General features: G+C 32.3%; 2 protein-coding genes across 3 annotated transcripts; one reads left to right on the top strand and one right to left on the bottom strand.

Annotated features, from left to right (window-relative positions):
* Window positions 1–249: 249 nt before the first annotated feature.
* On the bottom strand, window positions 250–5,361 carry LOC109797347 (RING/U-box superfamily protein). Of its 2 annotated transcripts, none has more exons than XM_020357361.3 (9): window positions 4,853–5,361; window positions 4,470–4,737; window positions 3,200–3,301; window positions 3,028–3,110; window positions 2,807–2,923; window positions 2,461–2,563; window positions 1,725–2,370; window positions 1,393–1,592; window positions 250–606 (listed from the first exon to the last, which is right to left on the bottom strand). In XM_020357361.3, the coding sequence occupies exons 1-9, from the start codon at window positions 4,969–4,971 to the stop codon at window positions 490–492; spliced, it is 1,755 nt and encodes a 584-aa protein (XP_020212950.2). In that variant the 5' UTR covers window positions 4,972–5,361; the 3' UTR covers window positions 250–489. The 2 variants fall into 2 exon arrangements, with proteins under 2 accessions (XP_020212950.2, XP_082926285.1); XM_083070159.1 differs by having other exon boundaries at window positions 1,393–1,586.
* Window positions 5,362–17,410: 12,049 nt separating this feature from the next.
* On the top strand, window positions 17,411–19,369 carry WRKY22 (WRKY family transcription factor). Its single transcript, XM_020364905.3, has 3 exons — window positions 17,411–17,972; window positions 18,257–18,367; window positions 18,462–19,369. The coding sequence occupies exons 1-3, from the start codon at window positions 17,623–17,625 to the stop codon at window positions 18,844–18,846; spliced, it is 846 nt and encodes a 281-aa protein (XP_020220494.2). The 5' UTR covers window positions 17,411–17,622; the 3' UTR covers window positions 18,847–19,369.
* Window positions 19,370–19,658: the final 289 nt, after the last annotated feature.

Below are 19,658 nucleotides of genomic sequence, written 5' to 3'. Positions count from 1 at the left end.
GTGCTGCCAAGTATTAAGTCTTGGAGGGACGATATTCTACTCTATCAATTACTTAATGATTTATGGTGTGTTTGGAAATTAGTTTTATTCAACTCAATTGGAGTTGGAAAAAAAAGAAGCTTCATTCACAAACTCTTACTTTTTCTATATTAGAATGTGTTTTTCTTTTGATCGTAATTTCAAAGTGATATCCAAACACACTTAATACGCCAATTAATCTTATTTATTTTACTGGGCATATACAAAATATGAAGAAAAGAAAATGTAGCATGAGAAAATATAATAAACTTATTTTTCCTCCGAAGCCAAGGAGTCAATTACTTGATTTTGATACACCTTTAGCCAAAATCCCCAAAGCTTATTCAAAGCGATGAAAACTTTCCCCCAAAAAACAAAAACTTTAATCTGTCATGTTTTCCCTTATGTGACAGGTGCATTCCTTTACTTTGTAGCAAGGACATCACAACCACGCCTAGACAGACCAATATATTACTGAGTGACTCTACCAAAAAAATGCTCTATCTGCAAGCACCCCTGAGATTGCAAACTACTTGTTTTAGCTCCAAACTTCAACCTTTTTGAACTTACTGAATTTTCCTTACCACCCTGCAAGACACAAACTTTTAAAGTCAGTTTACAGCTTTAAACATCAACAAGATAATGCACAAATATGCACTTAGGGAGTTGTTATAATACCCTTAATAAGTGCATGTTTGGAAATGATTATTTTGGAGTTTAGGGGAAATAACTCATTTATTATTAACACACCAAGTTATCAAAATTCTATTAGCAAATTACCATGTATAGTCAGCATATCCAACAAGTGTTTTAACTCATCAAGATACGAGTACATAATAATAATTACAAATTGACTCTTATGCCCTTACTATACACAGAAGGAAGAAACAAAAGTAATTAAATAAGATTAATAAGAAACAAAAGTAATTAAAATTTACTTATATTTAAGAACAAAAATGTGTTTTATTTTTCTTATAATAGAAAACAGAGAAAGTATGTATTAAAGAAACTAGTAAAAGACAAACATATTTGCTGAAAGATAGTACTTCTACTTCAAACATATCAATTATGAATCTTTTAGATAAATTTCTTTATAAGCATCATAAAAAACATAAAGAGAAAAAATAAAACAAATTTTTCCCATAAGCTAAAATTATTTTATACACGAGTTCAAGTTAACATTTGAAGAATCTAAAATAAAGGAACTTCTACAAATTAGCTCATGAAAGATATTTGGTTCATTTTTCTTCTTATTTGCTTCTCTTACACGAACTTGTAACAAAATTTATCCAAACAAAGTCATGAATGAAAACTTTTATAGCTTGTAAACTTTTACACTTACATGCCATCAACATTAAACACTACAGAACTCACCGAGAGGATTTGGCTAGGAGTCCTTAAAACTTTAATTTTGCCACCTCTACCATCAGCCCCAACAGCTATTAAATCCCCATTACTTGAACGTTTTGCAGATGATGATTCACTGTTCAGTCCACGCTTGCACCATTTACCCAAGTATCGATGAGTTCCATCAGGACCAAGCAATCCACCAGAAAAGCATATGTTCCCTGGAACTTAAGATGGAGAAAGAAGAAAATGTCACCATTTAAGTTTTGTTCAGTAAATCTAAATCATCAACTGTATTTTCTTTTAATTAATAATAATAATAATAATAATCATTTTTCAAAACTCAAATATCAGCATACCTGAATTTGAAAGTGCTATTGGTGACTCCTTTCGAATGTTTACCATGGGTTCTTTAACATTGGTTTGTAAAGTTACATCTTCATTCATAGCACCAGCTGAAACATTAGCCATGTCAATGTCAATATCAACTCTGGGAGACTCGGCCAAAGTACATTTTCCTTGCAATAATGTTTCGGTCCGTATGCCAGACAGGGCGTCTGGCTTCACTAGAGAAGGCTTGCTAAAAGCAATATCATCCCTGTCTTGATCTTTGTACTTGAGATTTGAACATCCTTGTAAAGCTTTAGTGCCTTCTGAATCATCTTCATCAATTGAGATATAATCTCTCCTTTTATCAAGAGAAAAGGTAGTTTTACTTACATTACTAATATTCACCGTCTTATTTTTATCACCACTGGAGTTCTCTGTCTTCAAAGATTGTAAAGATTTACTGTTGTCTTTAGCAGTCAGGTCCATTCCAGATTTGGGTGTTGAAATTTGCTTGCTTTGCTCTTTTAATGAAAATTTACAAGCTGTCAATGCATCAGAATCAGAATTGATGTTATTTTCAAGATTCTTTAACCTCTTTGTTTTCTTTGAAAGTTTCACAGACATCAGTTCATTTTCTTTTACTTCAGCTAATGTCTCCAATTCCAGTAGCCTTGCCTGAAAAGGCCCAGAAAACTCTTAACAGTTAATATCCATAAAAATTGTTACTAATGAGATTAGCAACTATCAAGCACATCGTGTACTTACCTTCAATTTAGTGATCTTCTCTTTAGCCTTTTCAAGCTTTTTGCTATAACGAGCCTCGCCTCTTCCCAGAATATTGCACTTGGCCATCAATTCTTTGTAACTCCTATCAGAAGATGTGCAATTACAATTCATTCAAGACATGATAGTATTAGTCAACCAGGCACAATATTAAGGGCTAAACATGATTTTTGTGCTTAAAATACACAGAATAGTATCACAAGAAGAAGTGCCAAAAATAAAATGTTTGCTGGTTTTAAATTTCAGAAAGTCCAACAATGAGCAACTTTTTCATCTAGCTTATTGGCAAAAGTAAGAAGGAAAAATAAAACAGACTTGGGGGATAAACCTGTTCCTCATGACGAGAGATCTTTTCAATGTATCTATTGTATCTTTACTGTTGGCCCCATTACCCAGAGTGGCAAGCTTCAAAACCTCCTCTTCATCAATGTCCAGATCAGACACTCTACAGTTAAGTCCAAAAACCAACTTAGCAAGAAGTAAAAGAATCAATGAATATTACATCATAAACAAAATATAGTTACTCAATCAAAGTGAAGCTCCACTGACAATTTTAATGCTGCAAGTTCTTTAGCCAAAGCCATATTCGTATCTTTCAATCTAAAACACTCCAAAGTTGACTTCTCAAGCTCCTGAGTAAATAAGAAATCTTTACAAGTTAATTCAGGCTGTAAATGGTTAACTTGTCATAGATAAAACAGAAAGCTAAAGAGTAATTCACCTCTGATTTCTTATGAAGCTGGAATTGTATGGATGCTTTTTGATTCAAAGCCTCATTCTTTAATGCTTTTTCTATCTTTGCCTGGTCCTTGCAAGCATAAAGCTGAAGGCAGACTCGTTTGAGAGCCATAAGAAATCAATTTCTTTAACATAAAAAGTTTTACCAATAAAAATGAGAAAAATGTTATGCTTGGTTGCTACTATTTTTTGAACAAGGGTGAGAACTGAACTTTTACAGAGACACATAACACCAAATAACAGTACTTGGCTCACACTCCATGAGGATTTAGAGTTTGATGCAACTTCACTTATAATTAATCTGATTGTAAAGTTCAATATTGCATTAAAATACAATAAATGGAGCAAGATTTGAATTCCTTCCCTCTATTAAACTACTCATTCCTCTGTCAATTCAAATGCCCGATCATCAACACAATGAGGCTTCTTTAATTCGTTTTATTACACTTAAAATATCAAGTCACGAGAAAAGCATGAATCTTGAACTTCTTTCTACTACATTACCAATCATCAGAAATTTAACCACTTGTGCAGCTATTAATTGAGCTATAGTAAAAAACACTTCTGCAGTGCACATTACAAAGAACAATTCCCTTCAAAACAAAACCTCAATCCTCTTGTGACTTACTTTAGCCCATCAATAAATAAACAATTCCCAAACACCTTTGCCTTCCAGTAATTATCAGCAACAAACAATCAACCAGTCATCAGTTTAACATTCCAATAACAATTCTGAACATCAAGCGCCACACTGCCACACATTCACTCACACGTCAACCTAAAGCATCTCATTTACATTACATTAAGCACACAACCAATAACAAAATGCAACAAAAGCCTTATCCCACTGAACTCAGGTATATGGATTGCACAATCTCATTGAGAATTCAGTTAAAGACCAAATTCTGAAGAATATTATTCGAGATCCCTCTTAACAATTTTCTCTAATGTCCCCTTCATGGTCTCCCCAGTTCGTATCCCCCTTCTGAACATTAAGTTTCACACTCACACTCATCTCATTTACCCCACAAATTAAGCTAATCAAACCACAACCAACAACAACTATAATATAAGCTTTATCCCACTAAGGCAGGCCAGGTACATGAATCACACAACATCATTGAATTTGATTAAAAACCAAATTAGTATTCACCACAATATCCCTCTTAAGAATCTTCTCCAATATTCTTCTTACTCTCCTTTAAAACACAACTATAAATAAAATGAAACAACATAAAATAAAACAAAAATACCTCTTTGTTAAGTCCTTCTAATTCCTTTGATTTCCGTTCTAACTCAGAATCAAGCCCCGAAACTTTCACCTCCAATCTCTTCACTTCCCTACGTAGAACCCCAGCATCTTCCTCAAATTCAACGCTCTTCTGAGGCTTCAACCCATCGTTCGCATCTCCCACTGACTGAAAATAAAGCCTGCACGCGTCGCTGGCTCTGCAACTCTGCTTGCAAACGGGACACGTGTGCTTCTTCGATCTCGAACAGTACTCGAACCATTGCTGCAGACTGCACAACAAAACATCCAACACACCCAGATCAAAACGGAGGCAAAGAACGGAACTTTAACGGCGTTTGCGCGGACTGAAGGAGGAAAACGCAAAAGGGTAGAAAGGGAATTTACCAGAGCTCATGGAAGACGTGGCCGCAGATGGAGACGGATTGAAGGTCCTCGCAAACGGGGTTGAGAGGCTCGTAGCAGATCGAACAAATGGTGCCGGCGAACTCTCCGCCGTCCACCATCGCTTGCGGTGGTGGTTGAATGGAACGAACGGTTCTCTCTCTGGCCACGCTCTTTTGCTTAGAAAAAATGGTGGGAAAGTGAGGGGGAATTTGAAAGGTGGCGTAGGTTAATTTTTGTGAGGGCGGGAAAGAGCGTGCGGGTCACGTGACTGTGAAATGTGAAATGTGAAATGTGAATTTGGGCACTGGGTTCAGAGATATAATAAAATAATAAATAATATGGAAAATGTGAGTTTGTTTGAGAATTAATTGGCACCGATATGGGATTGGCAGTTAGCAAATGAGGCCGGTGAAGGTTGGCGGCGGAGGAAGGAAGATGATGAGATAGGAACTGACGGGCAAGAGGACGGATTTCGTTTTCAGCTTCGCTCTTTTACCTTGCCCTCTCCATTGGCCCTTTTCCTTCATATTTCTTATAATTAATATTTTTGTTTATAAAATAAAAGAGGATTATTCATCAATTATAAACTGTTATAGCAATACCTAAAAAAATAATAACTGATATAGATGAAAAGGATTTTAAATTTTGTAATAATTATTTTTAAATTATATTTATCATCTTTTTAATTAATTAATTAATTGTGTAAGATATCTACACTCAAAGTATATATAAAATAAAAATCTAGATTACATTTTTAGTTCTTTGTATTATTTTTTATATTTTATTTTTAAAAAAATGAATCATTTGATCCTATTGAAATAATAATTATTTTTATTTTTAATTTGACACAATTTTAAGTATTTATTTTATTGATTCAAGATGTGAAATTTGTCTTATTATATTTATTTACATAAAAAATACTAAATGTTCTATAAATAAATAAAAAAGATTATAAATACAATGAAAAAAATGTGTGAAAATGAGTTCAACGAGTAACAAATTTTTTGTTGTAAAAAATTAATATTATATGCTTTCAGTTACTAATAAAAATTATTTTTCATATGATTTTTTACTATTTAAAAACTTTTTTAATTTAAATATCAATTTAATTTCATAATATTTATGAGTGTGAATTTATTAAAATAAATTTTACATTTTAAATAAATTAAGAATTGTATTTTAAATTGAAAACAATCATTATTTTAAAATATCAAAATTGATCTAAACTTAAGAGAATTAAATGATTATATTAATTTTTTAAAGATAAAAGAATAAAGTGAATATTAAAAAAAAATAAGATAAAAGACAAAAGGAAATCTAATTTTTTCGAAATTAAACTCAATCAAAAATCGCTAGTCTAAATAATTTGATATTTATATTCTTTTTTTTAGAGGAATATTTGTATTCTTTAATCAAACTAGTATTATATTTATGTTTTGAGAATGAAGTTATAATTTCAAATATTATTTTCTCATAAAATAGAGTAAGAGACCTTATGGTATACTAAAAAGAATTTTTTTAAAATAATAATAATAATATTTTTTCTTTCAGCGAATTTTTTGTTTGTTGATTCTCAATATTTAATATTTATTTATTATAGAAAATATTATATGCAATAACAATGGAAAGAATTTTAACATTTTCATCTAACTATAAATTGTTACAAGTTTGTTGATTTTTCAATTATTTTAAAAGTTATACCTACTAGTACAATTTCATTAGTTAATAATATAAAATTTCATATAAAAAAATTATAAGTCCTATTTATTATTTATTCCTTTTACATTTTTCTTTGATTTATCTTTGAAGTTTAAACTTTGAAGTACTTTTTTTATTTATTCTGTTTTAATTTAATCATGAAATCTAAAATGAATTTCATAAATTTATGGCCCAAGCCCAATATGCATAGATCGGAAAAATAATTTTGGTATGCCATTGGATAGCAATTTACGGCCCAAGCCCAAACATTGTATAATGATCTTTTCCTTCTTGTAACTTCTATACTATTTTCATTTTCTTAATTTTTTGTTGGCCTGCCCCCAACCAACCAAGACAAAATGAATATATAGTATATGTCCAAAAGTATAAAGCTTTTTTGCATTGTCATTTTTTCTATCCACATGAATTGAATTTGGTATTTAGTAATTTATAATACTCACAACTAGTCAACTAACATACATAAATCTCCATTGATTTTTTTAATGTTATTTGATTAAAAATTGCCATATAATAAGTTGTTTGCATTAGTAATAACAACCCTTAAAAATTATATTTATCGGGATTTTTAATTAGTTAATGCATAGAAATTAAACTCGAACAAAATTATTGCATGATTGCTTGTAGCTTGTCATGATGAACCTTTTGTTTATCTCCTACTCAGACTTATAACACTATACTCTTATTTTCATATCCGTTGTACTCTTATTCTCATCTTTGTTCTTATGCCTTCGCATATATACCTTCTTAATGAGGGGTCTTGTATCAGTAATCCCCCAAAGCTAACACCTTGTCTTCAAGGTGAAATTGAGGAAAAAATCTGCTATCTTTGAAGCCAATTTTCATGAATTCTCAAAGTCTGACAAGTTCTGCCACTGTATAAGAATCTCCAACTCTCCCTCTTTGTTATACAAGACCAAATTGTTTCCATGTCCTTTTCTTGCTTTTGTGTACGTGAGATGCAAAATTTTATTGTTTTCTTGCGTCTTCGAAAGGGATTATGTTGCATGGACAATGGAGTTCTAAACTTCTAATAGTTGCCACTTTGGTTCATTCGAGGTGAATGAGTTAATCCATGAGCTAACAGCCTAACACATTTTCTTGTTGCCAAATTAATTGGGTCAAAGAGTATGTTCATGTCCCCCCAAGTTACATTTCATTCATACAACCTAACTTTAACGAGGGAACTCGTCATGAGAGCAATGCGACTTCTCTTCATTCTAGTATATGCTTAGGAACATATCACACTGCATAATTTTCTCATTTGAGTTTTTTTTCACTTGCTAGGAAGTAGGGGCAAATTATTGCAAATTAGATTCTTTACTATTTTTAAAAAAAAAAAAAAAAAAGCAAGTTAATTCAATATACACATAATGAGGACTTGATTCAGCGGAAGAGGCATGTGCAATGTATGCATCTGTCTCTGTATCTTCACAAGTTAGGTCCAAACATTTTAAACAAACATAAATTGAATTCTTTTCCTGAAAAAAAAGTATTTTTTAATAGAAATTACAATGAGGTACGTGTATATATATTTTCAATCTCACAACTAAGCCGAGAACAAAACATGTTTAAATGATGCATTTAAATTTGTAGTAAATTAAAATATATAACTTCATATCGATTATTAGACTTCATCTGAATTTCTTCATTTATAGAATTTATTGTATGGATAAAGTTATAGAATTTCTATGATATCGCCTTTACTATTGACTAATGTTTCAGTTGTGATTTATTTTTGGTAAACTAAAGTATCCCTTAATAAAAAAAATAAAAATAAAGACTAATATTTCGAAGTATCAAGATTTGTTTGATGTACGTGATTTACTAGCGTTAGGTTTCTTTTCTTGTTTCTGTTGTTCTTTAATTTCTGATTCATATATATATATATATATATATATATATATATATATATATATATATATATATATATATATATATATAAACACCATCAATAAATATCCACTCAAAAAAACTATTATTAGAATTTGGGTGCATGGATGCACGGTTCACAATAAATACTTGAATTGGAACGATCACTAGGATGGAAGTTGGTAAGGATTCCTGAACTCCCAATAATGTTTCCTTTATCACTTCAAGGAAATTGACATCAGACAAAATGATAGTGACCAATAGTTCTAAAAGTGTATCTTGTATAATACAAATAATTTTTGTTTCCAGAGGAGTGATCTAAAAGTCAATAGCCAATACGTGTTTAATATGAGCCTTTATACTGGTCTTCATCCTTGTTTGGAACATTTGGCTATGAAAAAACCAATATCAAATCCATCTCGTTTCATGAATGGGTAATAATTCTTCAAGCAACGCTATAAGAGATGTGCCATTAGAAAAGCTTCAACAAAGGTTGTCCAATAGAGAGGTGGTGCACATTTCCAATAGAAATTGCTGGACAATGAACAGAAGTCCTTTTTTTGGTAATGCCATATCCTCCCTAACACAAATAGCATGTAGCATATAATTAACGTTATTAAGTTACTCTCTAAAAAAATATATCGTAATGATATCATAAAGAATTGGGATATGGCTGATCTAATGTAACCAACTCACTTTAGATAATAAGTAATCTGTTTTTCTCCATAATTTAACATCTAATGTACATGTGCATATAAACTTGTACGTGAATTAGAGTATCAACAAATAAATCCATTAACAACTGAAATGACTTATTTTAATTACTCTCATTCACTTAGATGAAAGGGCATAAAACTTTTCCAAGAAAATGAACACACAAATCAAGGACCGATATCACTCACAGACTCACAGTTTCACACTCTGTTCATAGATGCCTTTATTAATTTGATCTAGTACTACACAATAGTAATAACATATACTTGAAGTAGTTAGTTTGCCTCAAACAAGTTCTGATTATTTTGCCTGAAACATGTACCTTGTCCTATTTACATGGTTCTTTGCTTGTTTGTTTTCATATTTAGATGGTTTAACTCGAGTTAACAAATCATATTTGAATAGCTTCTTCAAACGGACTTTAGCAGGTTCTTCGAATTGGGGTGGAGTGTAAATTTTTTTTTAGATGGAGCTCACCGTCAAATCTTAAAACTTAGAGGGGTAAAATTTTATATTTTAATTAATTTGAAAAGGTTATGATTTGAAGAAAAAGAAATAATTCTTAACATATAAATGTGAAAGAAAATATGATATAAAAACAAAAAAAAAAAATACTCTAAAGTGGATAGAACAAACTTAAATTTACTTCCTAAGTAGTTAAAATAACTTGACCCACTTATCCTTAGTCCACTTGGGCCACAACCAAAAATAAATGCAAGACCAAAAAAATCACAAATTTTTGTGGTTTTGGTTGGTTCATCAACCTTAAACCTTAATAATTTGACTTATTTTATTTAATATTTTGGTTGAAATCGAATTGAAGAACTTTAATCAATCCAACAATGCATTGGTTGAAGTCAAGATAAAGTTGAATTGGTTGATACTAAAATAAAGATGTGGCTCAGGAACAAAAGAGAGGGACTCTCTAACTCAAACACTCAAATTCTTATAAACTTCAATATGCCTAAATGGTTACAAGCAAGGCTATTTATAGCCATCATACATCCTTCATAAATGAATACAAGCTGTAAAAGAATGGGAATACAAGCTGGACGGAATGTGAATACAGGCTGGACGGTAATGGGAACAGGCTGGAATGGTAGGTGGTGGTTGGCTTTGCACATGAAATGGTCAGTGTTTGTGGGCTGTTCACATGCATGGCTTTTTAGAGGGAGACTCTGGGTCATACTCCCCGGGTTGGAAAGAACTCGTCCTCGAGTTTAGATCCGGTGGTTTGGCTTCTTTTGTGTTGCTATCAAGCTCATTTGGTGGTAAGGGAGTTAGCTTGACCTTTACTCGATCTTTGACGAAGGAGTAGGTGTTGGAATAACCATCATATAATGCATGACGATCATATTGCCAGGGTCTTCCAAGGAGAAGGTGACAAGCATCCATAGGTACAACATCACACCATATCTGGTCCTTGTATTTTTGGCCAATGGAAAAGGTCACAAGGCAACGTTTGTCAACCTTTACTTCACTACCTTTACTGAACCAATGCAACTTGTAAGGATGTGGATGTGCCTGGGTAGGAAGTTCCAATTTCTCCACCATGTAGTTAGAAACTACATTTCCACAACTTCCATTATCTATAATAACATTACAAACTTTTCCTGCAGAAGTGCAACGAGTGTAAAAAATGTTGTGTCTTAACCAAGGTTCTTCTTTTACTGATGTTGTATGCAAGCTTCGTCTAATTACCAAAGATTCACCATGGTCAGCAACAGTAAGTTCTTCATCATATATTGGCTCGCATTCTTCTGCCGTTTGTTTTGGACCCTCTTCTTGTTCTGATACTTCATAAGCTTCTCCTTTGATAATGGTAATGGTTCTCCTGTTTGGGCAATTGGAGGCTATATGACCAAAACCTTGGCACTTGAAACATTTGCTGGCCTTGGTTTTGTTTTCGATGGTAATGGGTTTGGATGGAGGCTTACTTGATGAGCTGGGTTGATCTGTGGATGTCTCGTGAGGATAAAGAGAATTTTCAGTGGAAGAAAAGCCTTTATAAGAAAACTTCTGGGGTAACTGTTTCTCTACTCGCATGGCTAGACGGATAACATCGTCCAATGACCAATATTGTTGGAGCTGGACTGGATGAGCAATTTCACTGTTTAATCCACCAAGGTAACGAGCTATTGTTTGTTCCTCCTTTTCATGAATATCACATTTCATCATCAACTTCTCAAATTCTCTGGTGTATTCTTCTACAGATAAATTCTTTTGACGAAGATTCTGTAGCTGAATAAAATTATCTTGATAATATTGAGAAGGCAAGAACTTCCGAGTTAGTTCTCGTTTCATTTTTTCCCATGTCTTGATCTTGCTTTTTCCTTCACGTTCACGCTTCTTCTTATGATTTTCCCACCATATGGAAGCATGCTTCTTTAGTTTCACAGCAATAATCTTAACCTTCTTTTCTTCTCGAATCTCCTTATATTCAAAGATTCGCTCTACAGTTTGAAGCCAATCAACGAACTCATCTGGGTGAAGATTTCCTTCAAAATCTGGAATATCTACTCTGATGTCGTCATTTCTGAATGGCCGTCTTTGTGGATGACGACTTTTAAATGATGATGAATCACTACTAGAGTCGTCAGCATCTGACCGTAGGTGTCGTGCTTCCAACAAGACTTGTTGTGCATTCACAGTTTCTTGTAATTGTTGGATTTGTCTCCTCATTTCTTCCATTTGAATGTCACGTAGAGTTGGTTCATTTTGTCTTCGTGGAGGCATGGTAAAGGTGTTTAAGAAATTTGGAATTTGGGAAATTTGAGAGGATAAGGGTAAAATAGTAATTTGATAGATAGGGAAAAATGGTAATTATACAAGAGATTAGGGGCACAAGTGAAATTTGGAGAGATTAGGGGCTAATTTGCAATTTTGAAACCTTCAGGGGTCAAATTCGAATAGTTGAAAAGTTTAAGGGTTGAAAATGAAATTTACCGATAGTATAGGGGTATTTATGAAATTTCTGAAACGTTGGACAGCGTGGCAGTTGACTGGTCAACGTAACGCGTGGCGATTTCTGGTTGGCTGGCGGAATGACGTGGCTTGGTGAGGTGGCTGTGGAGTCAAAGATTGACTTTAACTAATGATGTGGCTCCCTTGACACGTGGCTTCAAGAGAGTGGCTGAAGGTGACAGGTGTCCGTGACGTGGCACGCTGACGTGGTCGTCTTCAACCTCTGATTTTCTGGCGACTGCCTACAATTCCGGCACGGTGGTTCTGCAACTCCGGCACGGCGGTTCTGCAACTCCGGCAGTGGCGGCGAATTTTCCGGCGACTTTTCCGGCGACACCCTTGGTGGCTCCGGTGACCGCGAAACTTCGGTTTCCAAGGTTTTCGTACCTTGCGGACGTGATGGCGGTGTCAGTTTTGCGAAAAAATGACCGCAAAGTGGAGTTTCTGGAAGAACAACTCTCTTGCTTACCAAAAACACTCAACTTTCCGTTGATTTTCTCACTCAAACTCAACTCCGAGATCTAGGAACCTTGCTCTGATGCCAAACTGGCTCAGGAACAAAAGAGAGGGACTCTCTAACTCAAACACTCAAATTCTTATAAACTTCAATATGCCTAAATGGTTACAAGCAAGGCTATTTATAGCCATCATACATCCTTCATAAATGAATACAAGCTGTAAAAGAATGGGAATACAAGCTGGACGGAATGTGAATACAGGCTGGACGGTAATGGGAACAGGCTGGAATGGTAGGTGGTGGTTGGCTTTGCACATGAAATGGTCAGTGTTTGTGGGCTGTTCACATGCATGGCTTTTTAGAGGGAGACTCTGGGTCAAGATGTCTTAACTGAGCTAAAGATGCCTCAACCAAAGTTGAGTTCAGGATGAATTGGACAAGGTCAGGTCAATGAGTCCTGAATGAGTCCAAGTTGAATGTTGTGCAAGTCAAGTTGAAAATGTTCTAGTCAAGGTTGAGTCATAGATGCCCCCAAACAAGTCCAAAATGAAGATGCCTTATATGAAATTATGCCAAATATCCTTTGGTAAAGGTTGAGCTAACCAAAGATGCACTGATCGAGGCAAAACTAAAGATGTCTCGACCAATGATTCTAATTGATTCTAACCTAAATATGTTAATTTTGAGTCGAAGATGTGTTGATTGAGCGCATGTCAAATATACATTAGCCAAGGCTAATTTAAAGATGTGTTGATTGAGTTTGAGTTGAAGATGTACCAATTAGATCAATAAGATGGTAAGAAAATATGTGATTTAAAACAAGTGTATTTTTATCATATGTCTACTTGTAATGATAGTTAGATAGATTATTTTTTTTTAATTATGTTATTGATATAAAATATCTATATTAACATTGTCAATGATTAATTTTCGTTAAGAAACTTGATTAACTACTTTTAGTGAGATCTCCACTCTCAATCATATTTTTTCATATACGTGATTTGAACTTAATAATTTACTTAAGAAAATCAAGTCTAAATTGATATCACTCATACTAATAACTTATTAATAAATTAAATTCTATTTATTAGATAAAATTTTCCTGAAATTTGAGAGAATTGAATGAGAAAAAACATAGTTTCAAATTTTATTTTATTTTTTTATAAAAATGTCCATACTATTCATATAGAATAATTAATTTGTTTTATGCATACATTAAGATTTATTAATTTAATTTATATACAAAACTTGATATTTATGTGTATATAAAATCTCATACCCTTTTTAACAAGTGCTTTGATGATTTAAGTTCAACTATACGTAATGATTAACTAAGCAAAGAGGTTTATTAAATTCTAATCAAATTTTAGTAAATGCTTTTTTAATCTGTCGATGCAGAAATTAATATAATATTGGAGAATTAATTTTTAAAATCTTAAAACTGTATAATAAAAACATCCAGAGGTTATATAGTATAAATGTAGCCATGACATGAATGATAAAATGGATTCGGTGAAGGTGTCGTCAAGATCTTACTACAATTTTATCTTGTCTATCCATAGCTGGTGCTGACAACAACATTATTATTTAATTATTATTTGTCGGTATGAATTAATTCGAGAGTCACAGCCCCAAGTAGGGATGGCAATGGGGCCCCATAGGGGCGGGTAATAGTAAACCTGCCCCCATCTCGCTGAATGAAAATTGGCCCCATATCCACCCCATATCCGTGCGGGTATTTATTAAGCGGGTATTCATGAATTTTTTGAATACCCACGGATATTCATGGATATTTATAAATTTTTTAAGAAATTAAAAAAATTATATTACAAATAATTTTAAGTTTATATTTTAATGTCATTGAAATATTAAAAATAAAAATTCAAGATTAATTTTAAACTTTTATTTAACGTTAATTTTGTTGAAATAATAATAAAAATTCAAGATAATCAATAACTTAAAATACATCAATCTCACAAGTAAGTTAAAGTCTCATCACAAAGCTACAATAATTCAATCTCATAATTCCAAATGAAAGTAAATAACTTAAAATACATAAATCTTATTGGTCCAATCAAAACTAGAAAATTAATTAAATTACATCCAACATAATTCTATAAAATGCTTAACACATGTCAGTAACTTCATCAACCTCACTTTTGTAAGAAAATAAGATGAGAGAGTGTAGTTTTAGGGTTATGTGGTACAAGGATAATTAAGATATTTAAGAAATAATATTAAACGGGTACCCGCGAGTATGGATATCATCATACCCGCCCCCGCCCCATTTATAAATGGGTAACAAATTATCCGTCCCCATTATCCGCGGGTACCCAATTAGCCTATCCATTTATTATCCGTAGCGGGTTTTATCTACAGATATTTGCAAGTGCGGGTATTTTTGCCATCCCTAGCCCCAAGGAGGCGTGCGTGTGCAATTGTGTTTCTTTGTCAGAATGTGTCGCCACTACCCTTTGACATTTTGACAATGTCAACCCTAAAAAACCAAAATTGGCTCCATGTGGATAACAGAACACAAGAGAGAGAAAGGGCTCAAATCTGATACAGAGAGCCAACAGAATAGACAACCACATAGAGATGCCAAATTTTCAATCTCTTACCCCCTCATAAAAATAAATAGATAATAGTAGTTTTGGCCTTTTGTTACATCATTTTAAAAGTAATGTATAGATACAAAATAAAAATATTTTTAAGAATTTTTTTATTAAAAATAAAGAATATTTTTTTAGGAAAAAAATTATATCTAAATTTATATGTATACAAATTTTAATACATCTTCCAACACATTTTCATTTGACCGAACCTTTTATGGAAAAAGTTAGCTTGATGAAATAAAATGTGACTATTCTACTTTTTATTAAACCCATATTAAAAGTAATATATAAATCATTTTATAAAATTAATTTAAAATATTTTTTCATTAATATTTTTTTATACAAAAAAACCTTAAAATTAAACTTATGTTCTTAATTCAATAAATAATTAGTAGAGATAATGTTAAAGGTGATTTAAAATATATATTAAATTCTAGAACAAATATTTTTCTATCAATTAATTTAATAATTTTTTAAACTAATAAATTAAGTAATTGAATCTTGTTAAAAAAATTGAAGAAGTATCTATTGATGCTGATTTAAAATAAAAATATAAAAATATAAAACTATATCAAATTATATCAAATAAGAGATTATACGGTTGTTAAATAACTTTTAATTTTGAAAATGTATGTATAATTGATTTATTCAAATTTATATTTCTTAGATTTTTAAAATGAAAACTATTTTCACTATAGTCTTTAAGTTTATTTGGATATTTTTAAAAACCACTTTAAGAATAAAAATAAGATATTTTTTATAAATTAAAAAAGTATATATATAAAGTTCAAAAAACACATTAAAATTAATATAAAATAACTTCTACAACTTAATTATGAATAAGTGAATTTACTTATGTAGAAGTTTATTTTTTAAAAAAATTTATAAATAATCTTATTTATGTTTATTAATTTAAACATTTTTGTGTACAATGATGACAATATCAACTAAAACAAAATATTATATAATTATCTAAATTCTCTGTCACATATTAGATATAACATGTGATATATGTTTGTGTATAATATCAAATTTTAAACAATTAATTTTTAATTAATATTTATCATAATTTTTAAAAAAATTTATGAATTGAAACTAAGGATAATTTATAAATATTATGTCTCTTTAATCCATTGAAATGTCTTTTTAAAGATAAAATCGTAATGGTCCAACGAGTAGGGATGACAAATAAACCTGTACTTGTGGGTAATACCTGAACCTGTCCCGACTTTGATGGGGAATATCCGGTTTGACCGGGTACGAGTACGGGTAGGGATAAAACTCGATAAATTAAACCGGGTACGGGTACGGGTATGGGTATATACATACCCGCCCAGTACCCGTACCCGATTTAATTATATTAAAAAAAATTAATATTTTATTATGTGTAATTATTAATTATAATGTGAAGTATTTATAGTTGTATAATTATTAAGAAATCTCTTGATTAAAATATGAGATAAAGAAATAATCTAATTATAATTATAATATAATAGAAAAATAATTTAAAAATATTATTTTTTTTTTTGCAAAAAAAAATATAATTTTTTACGGGTACGGGTATACCCGATACCTAACGGGGATGAAAATCACATACCCGACAGGTACGGGTACAGGTACGAGGATGGGTTTGTATCGCGGGGACGGGGACGGGTATCATAAAACCCGTACCCGACCCGCCCACGCCGTTGCCATCCCTACTAACAAACGTTAAAGTGGACAATACTTCATATACAGTTATCCTAATGATGACAATAAACTTATGACTAGAACATTGGTGATAGATGAAGGGTTTAAGTCACTCTTGCCCTTTAGTCTCGACTAGAGATCTTATTTTGATATGTCTAAAAAGTTCTACATCACTTAAGAATCAATGTTAAAGGTAATTTATAAACATTTCTCTCTTTAATTCACCAAGACACTTTTTTAAGGATAAAATCATAACGATCTAACAATCTTCAAAGCAGATAATACTGCATCAAAATGAACAGTACCTCAAATATGATGATCCTAATAATAACAACTGACTTATGATTAGAACAATATTGATTAACTAACATAAGTTAGTTAATTATTTCAACAATATTAACTAACTAAAACAAGTTAATTATTTCAACTTAATTAGTTAGTAATATTAAATTATTCCATTAAATTTCTCAGAAAAAAAAAACTATCTATGATAATAATCCTACCCAACGAAAATATGATTTTGTGATTTCCTCTTATTAAAGAACTTGTGGTATATAAAAAAACTAGAGAAAGTACATTTTTGTTGTTTTAAAAATTGAGATGAGATAAGCACTTATTTGTTGGTGAGTAGACTTTTGTGAAACGTCCACTTCCTCTGTCTTTTCCTACTTATAGCATCTTATCACTTCAAACAAAAGTCAGCGCCCTCTTCTGTCCTCTCTCAGCACACATTTTCACACTTCATGGACCCCGATTGGGATCTCCACGCCGTTGTCAGAGGCTGCACCACCACTTCCTCCGCCACCACAACCACCACCACCACTACCACCTCCTCTTCTTTCTCTACTTTCCCAGCCGAACAACTTTTATCCCTTTCAGATAACCCCTTTGAAGCAAGGACTTCCATAGAAGAGCTTCACCACCTTTGCAAGCCTTTCTTCCTCAAACCTCACCCTCACTCCTTCCAAACCTCTTCTCCACTCTCATCCTTTTCTTATTCCTCCTCCACACCCAAATCACCTCACAAAAAACATGAACAAAAACACCCTTCGACTCACTCTCAACATGCCCCCACCCCAAGATCCAAAAGAAGGTAAATCAACCCTTTTAACTTTTTTTCCATTTCTCATTTCACAATTGCAAGGAATCAAAAATCTAATACCCCCAAGCCAAAGGGATCTTGAATATAAACTGGTGAATGAATTAGTAACTAAATTTAGTGATAAAAATATTATTTTTCCTTCACCAATTCTAGTGGTGTCACTATATTTTAATAATAGTTTTTTTTTTCTTCAAAAATTGCATGTAAATCCATTCAATGCCTATGATTCATGATTTGAATTTGTGAAATGCATGTTTTTGTTGTGTCAAGCACAGGAAGAGTCAGGTTAAGAAGGTTTGCGAGGTGGCGGCTGAGAATCTCTCATCAGACATATGGGCATGGAGGAAATATGGACAGAAACCCATCAAAGGGTCACCATATCCAAGGTTTCCCTTTAAAGATTTTCTCTTTTCTTCAAAGGGTGTAAACTAAAGTTAAGAAGCTAAAAAGGGTTTGTAATTTTTGTTATGTGATGCACAGGGGGTATTACAGATGTAGCAGCTCAAAGGGGTGCTTAGCTAGGAAACAAGTGGAGAGGAACAGATCCGACCCAACAATGTTCATAGTGACATACACTGGTGAACACAACCACCCTGTCCCCACTCATAGAAACTCCCTTGCTGGCTCCACGCGACACAAACCTCAAACCGGAGAAACTGCCACAAAACCGGTTTCTCCAGCCACCTCAGAGGTGGCAAAGTCAGAGAGCACAGAAGAAGACATGGAACATCTAATGAAAGATGATGAGGAACCAAATGAATTTGGCTTAACAGAAACGGTGGTAACAGATGATTTCTTTGAAGGGTTAGAGGAACTAACAGGGTCTGTCACTAATAGTGCTGCCACTGCCGCTGGTGGCAGCTGACTCATGCTTTTCATTGCATAGAATAGCAACTTTTTTTTTTGAGTTAGAGAGGAACTCGTTCGTGCATTTTAGAGGAACCTTTAACAAGTAATGCTTTTGTGAAGGGGAAGAAAAGCTCTTCCTAAATTATATAGTGTAGATTAGGCATTTATAAATTTTGTTAGCTACACCTCTGTTAATGTCATGAAATCAATTCATTTCTACACTTTTTTTTTTGTGCATGTAATTTGATTGAGTTGGTTTGACTTTAAAATTGGTTGCGATAAATTTTCTAGCACTTTTGCATTGACTTTTGCTGCCGATGATGAGTATTGTGTGACTATGATTTAAAGGTCCATAATTGTTGGGTAGTTATTCCAATTGAGGTTATGCTCAACCACAAAACTTGTAGTCCCATTTGGAATCGAGGGCAAGCACTAAGGGATCGGCGTTCAAGGAGAGCTATAAAAATATACTAATGTTCGTTGTGGTTTTTAATGTATTATTATTATCTTTTGTATATACAAAATATTATTATTGGGTTTATTGAATGAAGAATGATATTAGCTAACTTCAGCTCGTATTACGACGTGATGAGTTTCGCATTATTTTTATGATAAAATCCTCAATATTGTTATTTTAAATTATATGTTTCGTTTCATATTCATTGCTCCATGACTCAAATTTTTAAATTAGTTTAGTATTTATTATAAGATTCATTCTATTATGTTTTGAACATTATTTTTTTTTAAATCTTATTAAATCTATTTATTGAACTTAAAAAGTAATTAGAATTTATTTAACTTATATCTTTTAAAATAATAATAGTTTCA

The sequence above is a fragment of the Cajanus cajan genome, chromosome 3 (assembly GCF_000230855.2).
Source record: "Cajanus cajan strain Asha chromosome 3, NIPB_CcT2T_4, whole genome shotgun sequence".
NCBI classification, from domain to species: domain Eukaryota; kingdom Viridiplantae; phylum Streptophyta; class Magnoliopsida; order Fabales; family Fabaceae; genus Cajanus; species Cajanus cajan.
The sequence above is the reverse complement of the archived record's forward strand: the minus strand, read 5'-3'. Positions and strand labels throughout refer to the sequence as shown.